At 39.0% G+C, this 20,664-nt stretch overlaps 2 protein-coding genes across 3 annotated transcripts in view; both read left to right on the top strand.

The window, feature by feature from the left end:
- CNTNAP2 (contactin associated protein 2) overlaps positions 1-20,664 on the top strand; it is a 1,621,124-nt gene that overhangs the window by 926,848 nt on the left and 673,612 nt on the right. The gene's annotated exons all lie outside the window — the stretch shown is intronic.
- LOC105728749 (tropomyosin alpha-3 chain-like) lies at positions 15,320-16,265 on the top strand. 2 transcript variants are annotated; one of them, XM_064384404.1, is made up of 2 exons: positions 15,329-15,491; positions 15,626-16,265. In XM_064384404.1, exons 1-2 carry the CDS (start codon positions 15,424-15,426, stop codon positions 16,104-16,106), a joined length of 549 nt encoding a protein of 182 aa, XP_064240474.1. In that variant the 5' UTR covers positions 15,329-15,423; the 3' UTR covers positions 16,107-16,265. The 2 variants fall into 2 exon arrangements, with proteins under 2 accessions (XP_064240427.1, XP_064240474.1); XM_064384357.1 differs by having other exon boundaries at positions 15,320-16,265.

Here is a 20,664-nt window from a genome sequence, read left to right as displayed (position 1 = left end):
TTATTAACACAGCAAAACTGATCCAGTGCTGAGCTTGAAGTGAACTTTACATTGATACTTTTCCCTCCTCTAATAAAGCAAGTAGACTGGGAGCTACGTGCTTGGCAAATAACATAAGAATCTTCTTGGTATGTTTCCAAAATATCTTGACAACAATATCAGCAGAATTCTTGGAGCTTATCACCAAAATCTGGGTGAAATAGGCTTTTTTATTTCTAAAGAAAGAAAAAAAGGAGAATCAATCACCTTTCATTCAGGTCCTATGGTGTGGTTAGTATTTAAAAGGCTGAGTAACTATGATTTAAATGAAATGTCCTATGTTTAAAACACTTAAAGCCGCAGTGACTACAGACCTGGGGAGCTTCCCTCTGATTTGCTGCCCATCAGATCTGTAGAAGGCAGACACTAATCCCGGAGGTGGAATATTGTAAGCCTTAACATGGCCATCACTAATAATTAGGCCTGGCTGAAAAGCGGCAGAGCAATGCTCAATTTGCCAGCAGCGTCCTCACCTAATTTTATATTTATTTTCTAATTTGACTTTGAGTTGGCTAATATCCCATTTCATGGAAATGGAAACCAGATTCAGAGGAGGAAAATAGCCAAGTAAAATGGCAGATCTGTATCTGACTCCATAGCTAATGTTCCCCCTTGGGATTTCATTTCTTCCAATTTAGAATTTACTGTGAGTTATAGAACTTACACTGCAACTTAAATTAGTATCAAATCACAGAATGTTTATCCTGGAAGTCACTCCAGGGTCTCACTGGAGAGTCTTAATGTTAAAATATACTTTCATACTATTGATGAAATAAGTTTTGAGTAGAATTTTAAAAGCAAGCAGCCAGACATGGTAGCACATGCTTGTAGTTTTAGCTGCTCTAGAAGCGGAGATGGGAGGATTGCTCGAGTCCAGGAGTTTATGGCTGCAGTGAGTTATGATGGTGCCACTGCACTCCAGCCTGGGCAACAGAGTGAAGACCCACCTCAAACAAATAAATAAGTAGCAATGTAAAGGTGGCACAGATAGCCTAATTTCCTGTTTTTTTCCTGAATTCATTCACATTTCTATAATAGTACCATTTATACTTTATTATATAAAATTGTACTCATATCCCCCTTAACTAAATAGCTCCTTGAAAGCAAGGATAAATCCATGTCATCTTTGTAACCATATTGCCTGATATACTGTCTTGTTTATGAATGTTAATGTCAGCATGATTAATTGTAATTAAATGTGCCTAGCCATGTTAATTTATTTATTTTACTTTGACGGTGGAAGAACAGTTGTACTAGCCATGGAATACTGCCTCAAATAGCTTTCATACGTAGGTAGGGTAAAAAACGACACAGAACATTACTAAATTCCAGCTTTCATAGTCATTTGTATGAACACATACCACACAGGCAATTAATATAACTGTAGCTATTTTTATAAGTGGAAACACTTAAGGGAAATGATCAGCTTCTTAATCAACTTGTGATGCAGTGTCTGATGTTGTTGGAAAATACATATTCTGCCTGGTTTTAACTGACCCTATAACATTATTAGTTTATGAATATTTCCAGTTTTCACTTAAGAATCACTAGTATTTTGTAAAGTGAGACTCTTACAAAATATATTTCAGTCTGTAGGAGTTAAATCATTAGACATTGTAAGTTCAAAAAGCAGGATTTGAGGTCATTTTTGGTGACACGTGTTTTGCTGACTCCTTCTTATAGTCAAATGGCATTTTCTCCATTTTCTATCCTGGGTACCATGCAAATAGATAATGATGAGTGTTGTTCACTGTTGGTTCTTGTAAAAAGTAATTACTAAAAAACATACCGCATAGTCATTTACAAATATGAATGCTAAGCTTATATTGCAGAGCAGCACTTCCTGAACCCAACGTACTAATGGCTTAATCTAATTATATACACATGTGCTTGTAAACACATGTAAGTTTCCAATACACAGTAATAGTGCTCTGTATCTGAAGAGCGTTAGTATTACTACTGCACTGAGACATAAACATTTTTAATAACTTTCCTTTAAGGATTTTCAAAGAAAATTAAACTATGAAAAACTCTTTAACAGGGAGTTCATAGGAAGAAAGTAAAGAATAATGGGTTTAAGGTTTGTTCTCACCAAGTTTAAAAGGAAGAAACTGAGGCCAGCACAAGAAGATCCAATGCGAAGGGGTTATTCAGGCTCCCGGGTGAAGTTCTGCGGTCTGACAGGAGGGGCCGGAGAAGTCGCACAGACTCCCCTCAGACATGGGGTTTTATAGGGAGTGAAATAGCTCGATTGGTTTGGGAGAACAGGGTGTGGGAAAAGCAGAACTACCATTGGGTATGGTTACAGGACTTTGTTTGCATACAGGACTTGGCTGCTATTGGCTAGTAAGACTCGACTGCTATTGGCTATTAAGACTCAACTGCTATTGGTCAATAAGACTTGACTGCTATTGGCTAGCAAGAGGCTAGGGTTACAAGACCTTGTTTGCATACTGGGCTCTTTAAGGGAAGGCCAGGCTGTGCAAGCATGGGAGAAGGGAACATGCGCGAGCATGTCTGAGCTTGCCCGAGCTCGTCCGGGCTTGTCTGAGCTTTCGGAAAAAGGGCGGGGTTTGTGTCCGAGCTCCCAGTGAGGCAACCGGCCTTACAATGGGCATAAAAAGATGCTAATATTTTGGGATTGTCTTAAAGCAAAATGTTATTAAAAGTGGTAAAGAGGTTATTATTTCATCTTTGCAAATACTAATGGGTGCTCTTGCCTCCTTCACTGAACTTTTGGCTCTCTGCAAGAATTGCAGTGGTCAGTTTGTTGCAGAGAAGCTGGGTACCTAAGAACTGCCAAATGCCCAACCCAAGAGCTCTGCCCCAACTCCAAACAAGCCCAAGCAGGAATGATTTTTCTCTCTCTCCCACATTTGATACAACTGCTCAACCTGTTTCTCTCTGGTAGACATAGCTCATAAAACCAATGACTGCTTGAACCAATTAAAGTGAATCTTGCCACTAGAATAAAAGTTATTCTAATCTGGCTGGTGTTTTTATTAATCATATTCTCATATAACAATTTGGCAGAATTTGAGTGAACCTGCCAGCTTCTGTACACAGACCTCATTGTCTCTAAATGATTCGCCTAACTACCAGTGGTCATAAACACAATAATAACAACAGCAACTGAGGAGATGGCACCAAGATGGCCGAGAGGAGATAACACCGGAATGCAGCTCCCAGCAAATGAGATGCAGAGGTCTAGAAGACTTCACAATTCCAAGTGAGGTGCCAGGTTCATGAGGGGACTGGAAGGACTCTGAAAGTAGCCCAGGGAGGGAGCCAAAGCAGGGCAAGAGCTGCTCAGGAAGAAGAAACCAAGACACGGTGGGGCGCAATCCCACCTGGAACGTGCAGCCAGCTTGGAGGGTGAGAGGACTTCACCCCCTCGGTGCTCTGATTCAGATCCTGTGCTTACCTCATCCCTCCTGCAACCCATGGTCCACAAGAGCCCTGCCTGACTGAGGGGTGCCATGAGTTGTCGATCCAAATATGAGCTACAGCTCCTGCCTGGTGCTGTAAGTTGTCAGCTGGACCAGGGCGGAAGATGGACTAGCACCAGCGGGATGGAACAACCTGTTCCACAGAAAGAGGCAGAGTTGAAAACAGGGAAACAGGCCATAAGGCCTGGCAGGCCCCACCCCCGCAAAACTCAAACTGAAGCCAACACACCAGAGAACTTGGCAGTGAATATACCAGTTTAACCCCGACCGGGAAGGCAGAATTCAGGGAAGGAGAGATGCCATTGGGAAAGCGGGGCTAATTTCACCTGCAAACAAACCCCAGGGGAAGACCACCCACCCAGCAACCTGACTGGATCAGAGGCAGCCCAGCAGCGCCTCTACAGGCCAAAAAAGATACAGTTTCAACTGCAACAGAAAGGACAGCCACTCAGAGATTCCTTCCAAAATCACCACCTTCAATGATCAAAGGGAGATAAATCCATGAAGATGGGAAAAAGCCAGCATAAAAAGGATGAAACCTTAAAAGACCAGAACACCTCATCCCCTCCCAGGGATCACAACTCCTCAACATCAAGGAAACAAAACAAGGCAGAAAATGAGTCTGACAAATTGACAGAAGCAGGCTTCAGAAGGTGGGTAATAACAAACTTCTCTGAGTTAAAAGACCATGTTCTAAACCAATGTAAAGAAACTAAGAACCTTGAAAAAAGGTTAGATGAAATGCTAACTAGAATAACCAGCTTAGAGAAGAACATAAATGACTTGATGGAGCTGAAAAACACAGAACGAGAACTTCGCCAGGTATGCACAAGTTTCAACAGCTGAATCGATCAAGCAGAAGAAAGGATATCAGAGATAGAAGATCAAATCAATGAAATAAAATGGGAAGGCAAGATTAGAGAAAAAAGAGTGAAATGAAATGGACAAAGCCTCCAAGAAATATGGGATTATGTGAAAAGACCTAATCTACGCTTGATTGAGGTACCTGAATATGATGGGGAGAATGAATCTAAGTTGGAAAACACTCTTGAGGATATTATCCAAGAGAACTTCTCCAACCTAACGAGGCAGGCCAACATTAATATCCAGGAAATACAGAGAACACCACAAGATATTCCTCAAGAAGAGCAACCCCAATGCACATAATCATCAGACTCACCAGGGTTGAAATGAAGGAAAAAATCCTAAAGGCAGCCAGAGAGAAAGGTCAAGTCACCCACAAAGGAAAGACCATCAAACTCAAAGCAGATCTTTTGGGAGAAACTCTACAAGCTAGAAGGGAGTGGGGGCCAATATTCAACATCCTTAAAGAAAAGAACTTTCAACCTAGAATTTCATACCCAGCCAAGCTAAGCTTCATAAGTAAAGGAGAAATAAAATGCTTTACGGACAAGCAATTGCGGATAGATTTCATCTCTATGAGACCTGCCTTACAAGAACTCCTGAAGGAAGTACTAAACATAGAAAGGAACAACCAGTACCAGTCACTCCAAAAACATACCAAATGGTAAAGAGCATCAACACGATGAAGAAATTGCATCAACTAATGGGCAAAACATCCAGCTAGCATAAAAATGGCAGGATCAAATTCACACATAACAATGTTACCCTTAAATGTAAATGGGCTAAATGCCCCTATCAAAAGACACAGACTGGCAAATTTGTTAAAAATTCAAAACCCTTCAGTGTGCTGTATCCAGGAAACCCATCTCACATGCAATGACACACATGGGCTCAAAATGAAGGGATGGAGAAAGATTTACCAAGCAGATGGAGAGCAAAATAAAGCAGGAGTGGCAATCCTAGTCTCTGATAAAATAGACTTTAAACCAACAAAGATCAAAAGAGACAAAGAAGGACATTACATAATGGTAAAAGGATCAATGCAACAAGAAGAGCTGATGGTCCTAAATATATACGTACCCAATACAGGAGCACCCAGATACATAAAGCAAGTTCTTAAAGACCTACAAAGAGACTTAGACTCCCACACAATAATAGTGGGAGACTTTAACACTCCACTGTCAATATTAGACAGATCAACAAGACAGAAAATTAACAAGGATATCCAGGACTTGAACTCAGATCTGGCCCAAGCAAATCTAATAGACATTTACAGAACTCTCCACCCCAAATCCACAGAATATACATTCTTCTCAGCACCACATCACAGCTACTCTAAAATCAACCACATAATTACAAGTAAATCATTCCTCAGCAAATGCAAAAGAATGGAAATCATAACAAACAGTATCTCAGACCACAGTGCAATCAAATTAGAACTCAAGATTAAGAATTTAACTCAGAACTGCACAACTTTATGGAAACTGAACAACTGGCTCTTGAATGTTGACTGGAAAAACAATGAAATGAAGGCAGAAATAAAGATGTTCTTCAAAACCAACGAGAATGAAGACACAACATACCAGAATCTCTGGGACATATTTAAAGCAGTGTCTAGAGGAAAATTTACAGCAATAAATGCCCACATGAGAAGCAAGGAAAGATCTAAAATCAACATCCTATCATCAAAATTGAAAGAGCTAGAGGAGCAAGATCATAAAAACTTAAAAGCTAGCAGAAGACAAGAAATAACTAAGATCAGAGCAGAACTGAAAGAGATAGAGACACAAAAACACCTTCAAAAAGTCAATGAATCCAGGAGCTGGTTTTCTGAAAAGATCAACAAAATAGACCACTAGCCAGATTAACAAAAAAGAAAAGAGAGAAGAATCAGATAGATGCAATAAAAAATGATAAAGGGGATATCACTACAGATTCCACAGAAACACAAACTAGCATCAGAGATTACTACAAACAACTCTATGCACATAAACCAGTAAACCAGGGAGAAATGGATAAATTCCTGGACACTTACACCCTCCCAAGCCTAAACCAGGAAGAAGTTGAAACCCTGGATAGACCAATAACAAGGGCTGAAGTTGAGGCAGCAATTAATAGCCTACAACCAAAAAAAGCCCAGGTCCAGATGGATTCACAGCCGAATTCTACCAGACATACAAAGAGGAGCTGGTAATACTCCTTCTGAAACTATTCCAAATAATCCAAAAACAGGGAATCCTTCCCAAATCATTTTATGAGACCAACATCATCCTGATACCAAAACCCAGCAGAGACTCAACAAAAAAAGAAAACTTAGGCCAATATCCATGATAAACATAGACGCAAAAATCTTCAATAAAATACTGGCAAACCAATTGCAAAAGCACATCAAAAAGGTTATCCATCATGATCAAGTAGGCTTCATCCTGGGGATGAAAGACTGGTTCAACATATGCAAGTCTATAAATGTAATTCACCACATAAACAGAACTAAAGACAAAAACCACATGATTATCTCAATTGACGCAGAGAAGTTCTTTGACAAAATTCAACAGCCCTTTATGCTAAAAACTCTCAATAAACTAGGTATTGACAGAACATATATCAAAATAATAAAAGCTATTTATGACAAACCCACAGCCAATATCATACTGAATGAGCAAAAACTGGAAGCATTCCCTTTGAAACCTGGCACTAGACAAGGATGCCCACTCTCACCACTCCAATTCAATATAGTATTGGAAGTTCTAGCCAGAACAATCAGGCAAGGAAAAGAAATAAAGGGTATTCAATTAGGAAAGGAGGAAGTCAAATTGTCTTTATTTGCAGATGACAAGATTGTATATTTAGAAGACCCCATCATCTCACCTCAAAATCTCCTGAAACTGATACGCAACTTCAGCAGTCTCAGGATACAAAATCAACGTGCAGAAATCACAAGCATTCCTATACACCAATAACAGACTTAAAGAGAGCCAAATCAAGAATGAACTGCCATTCACAATTGCTACAAAGAGAATAAAATACCTAGGAATACAGCTAACAAAGGATGTAAAGGACCTCTTCAAGGAGAACTACAAACCGCTGCTCAAGGAAATAAGAGAGGACACAAACAGATGGAAATACATTCCATGCTCATGGTTAGGAAGAATTAATATCGTGAAAATGGCCATACTGCCCAAAGTAAATTATAGATTCAATGCTATCCCCATCAAGCTACCTATGACCCTCTTCACAGAACTGGAAAAAAAACACCTTAAACTTCATATGGAACCAAAAGAGAACCCACATAGCAAAGACAATTCTAAGCAAAAAGAACAAAGCTGGAGGCATCACACTACCTGACTTGAAAGTTTACTACAAGTCTACAGTAAACAAAACAGCATGGTACTGGTAGCAAAACAGAGATACAGACCAATGGAACAGAACAGAGGCCTCAGTGGCAACACCACACATCTACAACCATCTGATCTTTGACAAATCTGACAAAAACAAGCAATGGGGAAAGGGTTCCCTGTTTAATAAATGGTGTTCAAAAAACTGGCTAGCCATGTGCAGAAGGCAGAAACTGGACCCCTTCCTGAGAGCTTACACTAAAATTAACTCCAGATGGATTAAAGACTTAAACATAAAACCTAACACCATAAAAACCCTAGAAGAAAACCTAGGCAAAACCATTTAGGACATAGGCATAGGCAAGGTCTTCATGACTAAAACACCAAAAGCATTGGCAACTAAAACCAAGATAAACAAATGGGATCTAATTAAACTCCAGAACTTCTGTACAGCAAAAGAAACAATCATTAGGGTGAACTGGCAAGCAACAGAATGGGAAAAAATTTTTGCAATCTACCCATCAGATAAAAGGCTAATATCCAGAATCTACAAATAACTAAAACAGATTTACAAGGAAAAAACAAACAAACCCATTCAAAAGTGGGTGAAGGAAATGAACAGGCACTTTTCAAAAGAAGACATTTATGAGGCCAACAAACATGAAAAATGCTCATCATTACTGGTCATTAGAGAAATGCAAATCAAAACCACGTTAAGATACCATCTCATGCCAGTTAGAATGGCGATCATTAAAAAATCTGGAGACAACAGATGCTGGAGACAATGTGGAGAAATAGGTACACTTTTACACTGTTGGTGGTAGTGTAAATTAGTTCAACAATTGTGGAAGACAGTGTGGCGATTCCTCGAGGACCTAGAAACAGAAATTCCATTTGACCCAGCAATCTCATTACTGGGTATATATGCAAAGGATTATAAATCGTTCTGTTATAAAGACACGTGCACAAGTATGTTGATTGTGGCACTGTTTACAATAGCAAAGACTGGAACCAACCGAAATATCCATTGTTAATAGATTGGACAAGGAAAATGTGACACATATACACCATGGAATACTATGCAGCCATAAAAAACGATGAGTTTGTGTTCTTTGTCAGGACATGGATGAATCGGGAAACCATCATTCTCAGCAAACTGACACAAGAACAGAAACCCAAACACCACATGTTCTCACTCACAGGTGGGTGTTGAACAATGAGAACACATGGACACGGGGAGGGGAGCATCAAACATAGGGGAGGGATAGCAGAGGGTAGGGAGGTTGGGAGGGATAACATGGGGAGAAATGCCAGATATAGGTGATTGGGGGATGGAGGCAGCAAACCACATTGCCATGTATGTACCTATGCAATAATCCTGCATGTTCTGCACATGTACCCCAGAACCTAAAGTGCAATAAAATATATATAAAAAATGTGGCATTAGACATATGGAAAAGAGCATAGAAATCACCTAAAAGATGATGAATTAAATAAAGTACATCTGTGTCATGGAAAAAAATATAAATAAATAAATAAATAACAACAGCAACCACAGGAGTGAATTTAATGTTTTACACTGGTAAACAGTGTAGCTGTTTGGCTGATACTGTCACTAAAAATCTTAAATTATCTCACTAGGGATATGAAATTTCAACCGAACTAGGGAACTAAGTCTTAGCTATTTAATGTTTGAATAATATTAAAAACAAGAGTAAACTAATTAACCATTCTGTAATTTCCTGCCTTCCTCTTGTGGCCACCCACACTGTGACTTTACCTGTCTATTTTTGCACTTCCATTACCTTCTCTGTAATTGAAACACCCACCTCTTTCTATTTCCTTCAACAGTAAAGGTTTTATTTTCCATGTCCTTTACCACTACTACAATTGAAAGCTTCCTACTTTCTATATTCCCACCATTCACATCAAAGTTAATATGTTCCTGCCTCCTGACACACCCACCTTGTACATTTTAATTAAGACAGAAGACACCCCTGTATTCTGTATGTTCATCACCTAAGCTTTACTCATATTCTTCTCTTTCTCAGTTTTTTCTCATGCTCCATGACTATTTTCATTCTTCCCTGAGATACACGTTTTACAAATTCCAATTTTCCAAATGTAAAATGACATATATGTTCCTTCTGTCTAAACTGACCTGTATGCTAATGACTCTCAAATTTATTCTGAAAATAGAATAAAAGAGAGGAAAAAGAGCATTTATGGTATACAAACTATATAAACGTGCCCACTAGACACACTAATACTGTTATGCCTGTGAGAGAGAAGCTGTTCGAAAAATAATTTCTCAAAAGCAAATCGTAGACTCTGAAGAAGGCTAATGTAACATGTACAGCATTTCCATTTCCTTTCTTATTGTTGTGCTGAGGATCACCAAACAAGTTAATAGCCCTAAAGTATGGGATCACATTAAACTAAATAGGACATTTTGATTCAGGGATGTGCCATGTTACAAAGTTTATCCTTTCAAAAGTTTAATGCTGGGTGACATGGTTAGGCTTCATGTCCCCACAAATTCTCATCTTGGATTGTAATCCTCATAATCCCTACGTGTCAAGGAAAAGACCAGGTGGAGGTCGTTGAATCATGGGGACAGTTTCCCCCAAGCCGCTCTCATGATAGTGAGTGAGTTCTCAGGAGATCTGATGGTTTTATAAGGGGCCTTCCCCACTTCGCTCAGCATGTCTCCTTTCTGCCGCCTTATGAAGAAGGCACCTTGCTTCCTTTTCACCTTCCACCATGATGAGGCCTCCCCGGCCATGCTGAATTGTGAGTTCATTAAACCTCTTTCCTTTATAAATTATCCAATCTCAGGCAGTTCTTTATAGTATGAAAAAAAAAAAAGACTAATACCCTGGGTATCAGGGCCTTTATGGTTTTCATGATACCAAGTCCTGGCCCACAGCCTGAGTTACAGTGTGGCCTGGTAATGATGACAAACCTCAACAATTGCCAAATATGTTGAATTTATTAATTAACGAATTAATTCAGCCAGTACTTATGCAGAGCTTTGTGTATGCTCGGCATTCTGTGAAATACTGTTTGGTAAACAAAATATACCTAAGATATAGTGTCTTACCTTAAATAGAATCCTAGGGAGTTAGGTGGGCAGTCATACCTAATCTGTAATTGAGTTGGCACTAAAATCAGGCTGATTTTTATGTTGTTGTTATTGTTTTAAGTTTGGGCTTGGCTTTTGAATTTTTTCTGTATATTTTCACTTGAATAGTAATGTTACAGTATGTTTGTTTATTTGTTTTGTTTGTTTTTGGGTTTGTACTTGGTTGACAAAATCAGAATGTATATGTTATGGGTTTGTAGTTTTCAATCACTTTTTTTTTTTTTTTCTTTTTTTGAGACGGAGTTTCACTCTTGTTACCCAGGCTGGAGTGCAATGGTGCGATCTCGGCTCACCGCAACCTCCGCCTCCTGGGTTCAGGCAATTCTCCTGCCTGAGCCTCCTGAGTAGCTGGGATTACAGGCACGCACCACCGAGCCCAGCTAATTTTTTGTATTTTTAGTAGAGACGGGGTTTCACCGTGTTGACCAGGATGGTCTCGATCTCTTGAGCTCGTGATCCACCCGCCTCGGCCTCCCAAAGTGCTGGGATTACAGGCGTGAGCCACCGCGACCGGCCCTCAATCACTTTTTAACCCTCTTAACCTTTACTCACAAGTGAACACAAAATTACTGAGACTTCTCTAAATCTAAGCAATGTCAGTTTCAGAAAAAGGGTGACGTTTGTGGTGTTTGCCTTTCCACTCCCCTGTGCTCTGATATCTGGGGCTTTCCTGTGTCCTCCGGGCTGACACTAGTCCCATGGACACAAGACTTATAAGGAGCATTACTCTTTTTCATTCCATTAAAATTTACCTTAACATTGTGCCATTTCTTCCAGGAGTTCCCTCTACATATTTCTGTCATCTAAAAATAAATCAGTTTCTCTTTAAATTATACACTCCTGGCTCCTTTGCCCCATTGAATCCTGGAGAAAAACAGAAAATCAAGTAGGAAATCCAGATATTAATTAAACTAAATGCTCATAGTTCCCTATGGCTGCATTTTGATAGGAACATTGGTTCAAGAGTTACCCACTCTTAACTGCTGCAATCTGTATACCTCCATCATTTCCAAGCATCTTTTTTTAGAAACATGGACTTCTAAACTCATAGGCAATTGTCTACCGACATTTCAGTTTATTACTAAACATTGTAAATTATACCAGACATCTTAGTCCTGGATGGGGCATGCCCTTCTGATCAGCAAGTCTGTTCACTTATAATCCAAAACACCACACAGTTCAAGGAGAATGAAAACAAAGGTACCAAACCTTTTGAGGAATGGTCTTTCCCACTTTTAGCTGTTTCTATCAAAAGAAATAGGGTGAGTCCTAAGCCATTGGTGTCCTCTTTCCTCATGGACAATGTGGGAGAAATACAGACCACTCCCTTCTCTTTGTGGATTTCATGCAGTCTACCACTCTTCCAATTTTATCTGTCAGTAACATGTTCCAATTTCTGAGATCATAATTAATCTTACATTAATTACATTTTAAATTAACCACAATATGCTCTTTCAGCAGCACTTAAAATGTCATCATCAAGACATTGCATAAATCATTGTTGAGGGTGATTTACTTGTGAGGAGATTTACGTAACTGATAATTCCTTGAAAGGCAGATGGATTTTTAAAAATTCTTATCAACGTATGATATTTCTAGGGTTTGACCACAGTTGCAGGAAAGTCATAGTGTACTAGGCAGTTTGCACAGCGCTTCACCTAATTTTACCAACACGCATATGAAGGGAAATGTATTTTCTTCTGTGATTATCCGTTTTGTGTTTTGTCAGTTTCAATAACTTCTCTTCCAGATTTGTGAACTTGATATGGCACTGTTATGAGAAACCTATTCCAACTTTGCCTTTTAGTACCTCCAGACCCCTAACAACACAATTATGAGCTTTCTCAAGTAATGTGATTGCTTAAACCTTTAAAGTCTCCAGAAGCTCGCAGCACTATTTGCAAATATGTAATATATTAAATTGCAACACCTGCTACTGTGTCGCTGTGTCACAGGACATTTCATCTCTCTGGGTATCAGTTCCCTCAAATGTCAAAATAAAGGAAAGCTAGAATCACTGTAAGATCTCTTACAAGTCTAAAATCCTGGTGGTCTCTGAACAATGCTAGAGTTTACTTTTTCACTTTACTCATATCACACTGACGGATTGATGTTGATTCTTATCTCAAAAAGTAAGATTTCTAGCTCTAGAGAGACCTTCAAGATTGTCAGCTCTAACACCTTCATTTTGCAGATAAAGGAAACTTAGAACTTGAGAAATGAAGTAACTTCTCAAACTTTCCACAGTCAGTAAGTGACTGGCACTAAATGTCAACTCTCCTGCTACTGATCAAGTTCTCTCTCCTCTACTCCATGAAAAAAAAAAAAATTCTCGCATTTTTATTTAAATTGAAGATATTTCAAAGCAAACCTGATCAATGAAATTCAACTATGAACAGATATGTCAGAATATTACAGTCAGAAAACAGGAAAAGGGAGATGAAAAACAGCATGTGTAGTAGGACCCAGAAAGCCAAATTAACATTGATTCAAAGGGCCAGAACTGCAATGAAATAAGGACAGGACTAAAGAAATTCAGAGGTTTGGGGAAAGGAAAAAATTTAATAAAAATGGAAATAAGACCCAGAAAAGCACAGCTATGCTTTTGTCATTGACATTCACCACTATTAAGTTCATCTTCATTGGGACATTGGTAAAAAAAAGGGTGTGATCTCTTTGCAGACTGATAGACTTTTCACACCGTCATGATAGACTTTGTCTTTTTCTTTAGAACCCTAGTTTCAAAATTCTACTTATACATGAAAAAAGATCAGTCTACATCTGTCCCTGTTGCTAATAGCAACCATCTTTCAAATATTACTGGCTTTTCATATCACAAGCATTTTGGTCCAAATCACTTCACCTCATTCAATCTTCACTACTCAGGAATTCCTTTTAATTGACACACAATAATTATATGTATTTATGGAGTACAATGTGATGTTTCAGTACACATATGCGTTGCCTAATGATCAAGTCAGGGTATTTAGCAAACCCATGACCTCAAATATTTATTATTTCTTCCTGGTAAACACTTTTAGAATCCTCTCTTCTAGGAGTTATCTTTCTATAGTTTCAAAGGCTTCTACCCCCTCCACAGAATGCTTTTTGATTCTCTCTCTTATCTGTGCAGTGCATTTTTTTTTTCATTACATCTACTACTTGTCCTATACTTTCATTTCTTCATAGCACTCCTGATGTATTTCAAAATCTTTAAAAGCATTATTGGTAATAATAATAATACTAGTTATAAGGCTATAGCATATTCCATACCAGAGTCTTACAAATCATCTAGTTTATTAAATTCAAAAAATTTCCCAAAAGAAAGCCTACCAAATATATAAAATGCCCAGAAATGTGTTAGGCATTAGTTCGAAGGCTGCATACACCCATCTGGTGCTCATAAAGTCACTCTAGCTATTTGTACAATACAGGTTTTCCTCTCCAGGGTTTCCATAGAGTCCTAGAGAAATTGTTAGAATCCCGAGCATGAATTAAATGGAATGAATGTTAAACTGTGATCTGGTAAATTGAGGTAAATGGTGCAAACATCTGATTGTTAAAGGAAGATGCCCTCAAGCCTCACAGTCGCAGATTCTGTTTTTTAATCTCATTCCTAGTTTTGCCTTTTTGGCCATTGAAAACCAATCCAAACAGCCTCTTTAAGTGACAGCTAGATTCGACTCCTATTGAGGTGTTGTTATTTAAAGTCTCTCTCCAGAGAGCTTCAGTGGGATTGAAAAATACTTGTTCCCTGGAAGCTATAAAAGGAATGCTCTATGATTTATGCATAATACATATGATAATCTGAACATTAAATTAATCCCTAACCTTTCTGGACAATATGCTAAAGGTAATTTCTCCTCCTTACGTTATATTTCAGAAGCTAGAATTCAGAAGTGTAGTATTGGTTACCTTTAAAGGATAATAGAGCTTCAAAACAGTATTGCAGGAAGCAAAGTGGAATAAACAGAAAACTGTCAAACTAGATGCCACTATCGTAAGTTGTTGAAAAGGTTAAATGTCAGAAGCAAATCTGAATAGATGACCGGAATGAGTAAGTGCTTTTTACACTAACTTGCTTGTTTCTCAACACAAGTAACACATTTGCCCTAGACCCTTAGAAACAGGGCTAATTAAGTCAAAGGGACTGCTATTCTGTCTTAGCTTTCCCCTTCTCAGAGCAGCAGAAAAGAAGCAGAAAAGCATGGTGTTGGATTATAGTCCCTGCAGATTTGATACATCCAAAACTCTCCCACTCCAGCAAAAAGAAAGTACCCTCTCACCCTTTCCTTTTATCCTGCTCCATAGTAAAACTCTAGAGATGGATCTAGTGCAAAATATTCAGATTTTGAAGAATCATTATTCTTTTTGTGCTTAGAAAAAATCTTTAACCTATTGTTTAAAAGGATCTCAAATAAAGATATACAGCAATTTCACTAAAATTCAAGCCAAAGAAACCATTAAGAACTGATCATCGGCGGAGGAGGCAGGAGCCGGAGCGCGAGCAGTAGCTGGGTGGGCACCATGGCTGGGATCACCACCATCGAGGCGGTGAAGTGCAAGATCCAGGTTCTGCAGCAGCAGGCAGATGATGCAGAGGAGCGAGCTGAGCGCCTCCAGCGAGAAGTTGAGGGAGAAAGGCGGGCCCGGCAACAGGCTGAGGCTGAGGTGGCCTCCTTGAATCGTAGGATCCAGCTGGTTGAAGAGGAGCTGGACCGTGCTCAGGAGCGCCTGGCCACTGCCCTGCAAAAGCTGGAAGAAGCTGAAAAAGCTGCTGATGAGAGTGAGAGAGGTATAAAGGTTATTGAAAAACGGGCCTTAAAAGATGAAGAGAAGATGGAACTCCAGGAAATCCAACTCAAAGAAGCTAAGCACATTGCAGAAGAGGCAGATAGGAAGTATGAAGAAGGGGCTCGTAAGTTGGTGATCATTGAAGGAGACTTGGAACGCACAGAGGAACGAGCTGAGCTGGCAGAGTCCCGTTGCCGAGAGATGGATGAGCAGATCAGACTGATGGACCAGAACCTGAAGTGTCTGAGTGCTGCTGAAGAAAAGTACTCTCAAAAAGAAGACAAATATGAGGAAGAGATCAAGATTCTTACTGATAAACTCAAGGAGGCAGAGACCCGTGCTGAGTTTGCTGAGAGATCAGTAGCCAAGCTGGAAAAGACAATTGATGACTTGGAAGATAAACTGAAATGCACCAAAGAGGAGCACCTCTGTACACAAAGGATGCTGGACCAGACTCTGTTTGACCTGAATGACACGTAGAACGCCCCATTCCCACCCTGCTGCTGCTTCTCCCTCTGACCCTGACTCCGCCTGAGGGCAGCCTGCCCGAAGCTGACCTTTAACTGAGGGCTGATCTTTAACTGGAAGGCTGCTTTCTCCTTTCACTGCCCCCTCCTCCCCTGTGTCTTATTCGCCAAACTGTCTCTGCCTCTTCCTGGAGATTCTAGCTGGGCTAGAGGCTGAGCGCCTTTGGAAACAACATTTAAGGGAATGTGAGCACAATGCATAATGTCTTTAAAAGCATGTCGTGATATACACATTTTGTAATTACCTTTTTTGTTGTTTTGTAGCAACCATTTGTAAAACATTCCAAATAATTCCACAGCCCTGAAGCAGCAAGCTAATCCCTTTCTCACTTTTGGAAGGTGACTTTTCTGCTTAATGCATATTGCCCTCTCCATAGAGGAGAGGAAAAGGTATAGCCCTGCCGTACTGAGAGCCGAACAGAGCCCAGGGAAAGACTCCACTATGGGAAACCTCATTGCTCTGTACAAAGTACCAGCTAAACCAGAAAGGTGATTCCAGGAGGAGTTAGCCAAACAACAACAAAAACAAAAACAAAAAAATGTGCTGTTCAAGTTTTCAGCTTTAAGATCTCTTTGGACAACATTATTTCTATTTTTTTTTTTTTTCATTACAAGTGACCAAATTAAGATGGTAAAATCTCTGAGACCAAATTTTTATCCCATCTCTACTCCCTCCCAACTGCTTACAGAATGGATCATGTGCCCCTTATGTTGAGATGACCACTTAATTGCTTTCCTGCCTCCTTGAAAGAAAGAAAGATCATGTTTTTGCCACTGATTTAGCTATATGAAACTCATCTCATTACTTCTCGGGGTTTGAAGCTGCTGTCTCTAAAAGTGCCATCTCATTGTGCTTTGTATCAGTCAGTGCTGGAGAAATCTTGAATAGCTTATGTACAAAATTTTTAAAATTTTATATTATTTTGAAACTTTGCTTCTTTGGATTTGTGGCACCCTGGCCACCCTATCTGGCTGTGACAGCCACTGCAGTCCATGGGCTGGCAGTTTGCTGATCTTTTAAAGTTTCCCTACCCTGTCCCCATTTTCTGGTAAGGTTTCTAGGAGGTCTGTTAGGTGTACATCCTGCAGCTTACTGGCTTAAAATGTACTCTCCTTTTATGTGGTCTCTTTGGGCCGATTGGGAGAAAGAGAAATCAATAGTGTAACTGTTTTGATACTGAATATTGACAAGTGTCTTTTTGAAATAACCAGTCCCTCCAAAAAAAAAAAAAAAAGAACTGATCATCTATTTGGAGGAATTAATGCTATTTTCCTTTAAAGAAATGAAGATAGGAAGCATAGATATTTTAAATGCAGTTCTTAAAACAATCTTGTCTTCTTAATGTTTCAGAAATTGTTTATGATCAAAAGATGCTTCTGTGTTTTTATATTAAAGTCCTGCCTTGGGCAGGGAGCAAATGAGAATATATCATTATTAATGGGAAGCTCACATGAAAGATAAGTGCCCCTCACTCTCTCCTCCTCTCTGGAGTCCAACTGCAGCTATAACTTTGGCTCTGAAATTTGAACAAGGAAGGAAGACACTGGCTCCAGTGTCAAATGTGAACGTGATTTCCCCCAAGGCAAGAGCCATCCCAAACAGGGCACATACTTTAAATTGTTCTTCAGGTAAATGTCATAGGTTTCCATTGAACCAGTAGCCTAAAGCTGTGAACCCAACATAAGACTTCCTGTATTCCTATCCTGCTTCTACTACAAACCAGTGTTAGGAGCCTGAAAATATCACAAAGCTGCTATAGGCCTCTTTTCTCCCTTCTGTCAAATGGGGAACTCAGAGGAGGTGGCTGTTAGTCTTTTTTAGTTTCTGACTGTGTGAAAGCTACATTCTCCCTGACTGGTGAAAGCTTCGTATATTATCCCTCACAAGGGACACTTTCTTTTTAACAAGAAAACAACAGAAGATAGGTTATATCAGCAAATACTACATGATTTCTCTTATAAAAAGGCATCTAAAATAATCAATGCTATAGCAATAGAGAATAGGAAGGTGAAAGGGAATGGAATCAGGGGATAAAGAGACCTGTTATTCAATAAGAGATCTACTGTACATGATGTCTATAGTAAACAGTAAGGTGTTGTGTACTTAAAAATTCATTGACATGGGTCTTGGTAAGTATTCTTGTTACACACACAAAAAACGAGGGCACAAGGAGACTCTTGGAGATGTGGATATGTTTATTACCCAGACTGTGGTGATAATAATGTAACTGAATCCAGGATCAGCCACTTGCTATTTAAAAGCCAGACATGAGAGACAAGGGTTGGTGGGAGGAAAAGTGATTTATCCAGAGACCGAGAAGAGGATGGACTACAGTCGCAAAAACCATCTTAAATCAGCACATATATTAGACTCTCGTTATGTTAAGGGCAGGGGGAAGAGAAGGGGACTCTTGATCAAGAGCTGACCAATAACTGCAGACATCTGGCCATCAGCAAGCGTCCAAAGAAGTTGGGAACTGCTTCGTCCTGGGTCAGGTCACAATCCTCCTATAAATCCTTAACAAAACATAGTTGTTTATAGATGTCCCCCTTTAATGCCAGCTTCTGTTTTAAAAACTCCATGATTGCTGTTTTTGCATATTAGTACTCTAAAATTATCCCAACCTATAAGCAGGAATAGGTGAAGACCCCTTAACCCATTTCCCGTTTGCTGTAAAAATACTCTCGTCTCTAACCCTAAAGTGACCTCATATACATTTCTGTTACATTAGGATTAGAAACATGTTATATTTAGAAATAACTTCAACAACAATTTTTATATTTTATTTTCACATTGAAAATCAGTCAGATTTGCTTCAGGCTCAAAGAGCATGTTTATATAAAATTAAAGGAGCACTGGTGGTGAGTTGTAGTTTCTTTTTCTAGACGGGAAATCGGTTCAACCAAAATGAAGTTAATTATGTTAGTTCTTTTGCTGTTTCACTGTTACAGTAACACTAGTGTGTAGATATACATATATGTATATGTATATATGTGTGTGTGTATAAATATATATATATATATATCCAGCCTCACCAAATTGTATATATTATGTGCAGTTTTCAGTAGACCAATTATAACTCAATAAAGCTAGAAAAATAAAGAAAGAAGACAGATAGCATCCCGAGTGCCTCCCCAACCTACCTGATCCCTAGTAGATTGGTGTGTAGGTAGGAACTCAATCTTTCATCTTTGTCTTCCCAGTGTCCAGTACATTGGGCACTTTGTAGGTATTACATAAATGGGTGTTACTGGTCTGTTTAAATCAACAACTCGATACCTTTCTGAGAGTAGAATATGAGATCTAATTTAGGTACAAGGTAGAGAGATTCTAACCTGCTTTCTCTACATAAGACTAACCTTGCCCTGGCTGTGTTAATTCTAGCCATTAATCTTTTAATCTAATGAGTTAACTAACAGTTGTATAATTTTTATCTGATTATTCCAATAAATCACATTTAATTATGTTATTGTCTCTGCCTTCCATTAGTGAGGAGGAGAAAACATTTGCTGGTAATTTTATTATGTAGTAGGGACTGTACTAAGTGCTTTATATATCCAATCATATTTAATTTAACAGCATTCTCAAAAACACTGAGGTAGAAATTATGACACTTATTTTATAGGTGAGGAAGCAGATCATAGCATTAGAGTAACATGTCCAGATTCTCATCACTAGGCAGCATCATAGCAGGGACTGGAAACAAGCCTGTTTCCAAAGCCCACCTTTTTTTTCCTTCTGCACTCACTGCAATGGAGTTTTGTTCTGCTACCAAATAGGTCAACATTATTTCTGAGAGTGCATAATGGGATTATGAGGGACTTGGATGGGAAGCAGAGAACTGTCTGAAATGACTTTCTCTAATAATGGTGATAGATTGCATTGATCCAGTGAGATGAACATCTCCATCTCACCGGCCACCCCTGTGGTCATCAACGTGCATCTTGTTATGTATTTTGCTACAGCTAGTGGTAAAAATGAGACCACAGATGTTATTCTTGTGTAAGCATCGGATTGTTTTTAGACTCGCCATCTATGTCTTTGCCTCATTAGAGCCATATTCTACCCAATCCAGTGAGAAAATTGCCATAGAAGATTTTTCAGATAACAATAACAAACGCTACTTTATGTATGTATACACACACAAATGTGTGTGTGTATATATGGATATGTGTGCGTAATCAATTATTTCAGCTTAGTAAAACAAAAGCATTAGTTGAATTTTTGCATTCAAGTTTTCCGCCAGTCATAATGGTAAATAAATAACTCTAATTCTATTTCTCAGGTGAAACCAAGTTGAGTAGTAGTCAGGCTACTGACCACTCTGACGGAACTAGCAAGGAAATGTGTATCATATATCATCTTGGAGAAAGAGGATTTTTAAACTGAATTCTTAAAGTTGTGAAGAGAAAAACTGAAATCCATTTTCTCGTCTTGGTTACAACTGTCCATTTCGTTTCCAGAAATATAAAATGGAGATCAGAGTAGCCCCAGAATGATGCTATAACAT

This window comes from Aotus nancymaae, unplaced genomic scaffold, assembly GCF_030222135.1.
Source record: "Aotus nancymaae isolate 86718 unplaced genomic scaffold, 86718_ANA_hifiasm-v0.15.2.pri h1tg000002l, whole genome shotgun sequence".
In the NCBI taxonomy this organism is placed as follows: domain Eukaryota; kingdom Metazoa; phylum Chordata; class Mammalia; order Primates; family Aotidae; genus Aotus; species Aotus nancymaae.
The sequence above is the reverse complement of the archived record's forward strand: the minus strand, read 5'-3'. Positions and strand labels throughout refer to the sequence as shown.

Coding starts and splice junctions, on each gene's coding strand:
- LOC105728749 (XM_064384357.1), top strand. CDS start 15,360: ATGGCTGGGATCACCACCATCGAGGCGGTGAAGTGCAAGATCCAGGTT.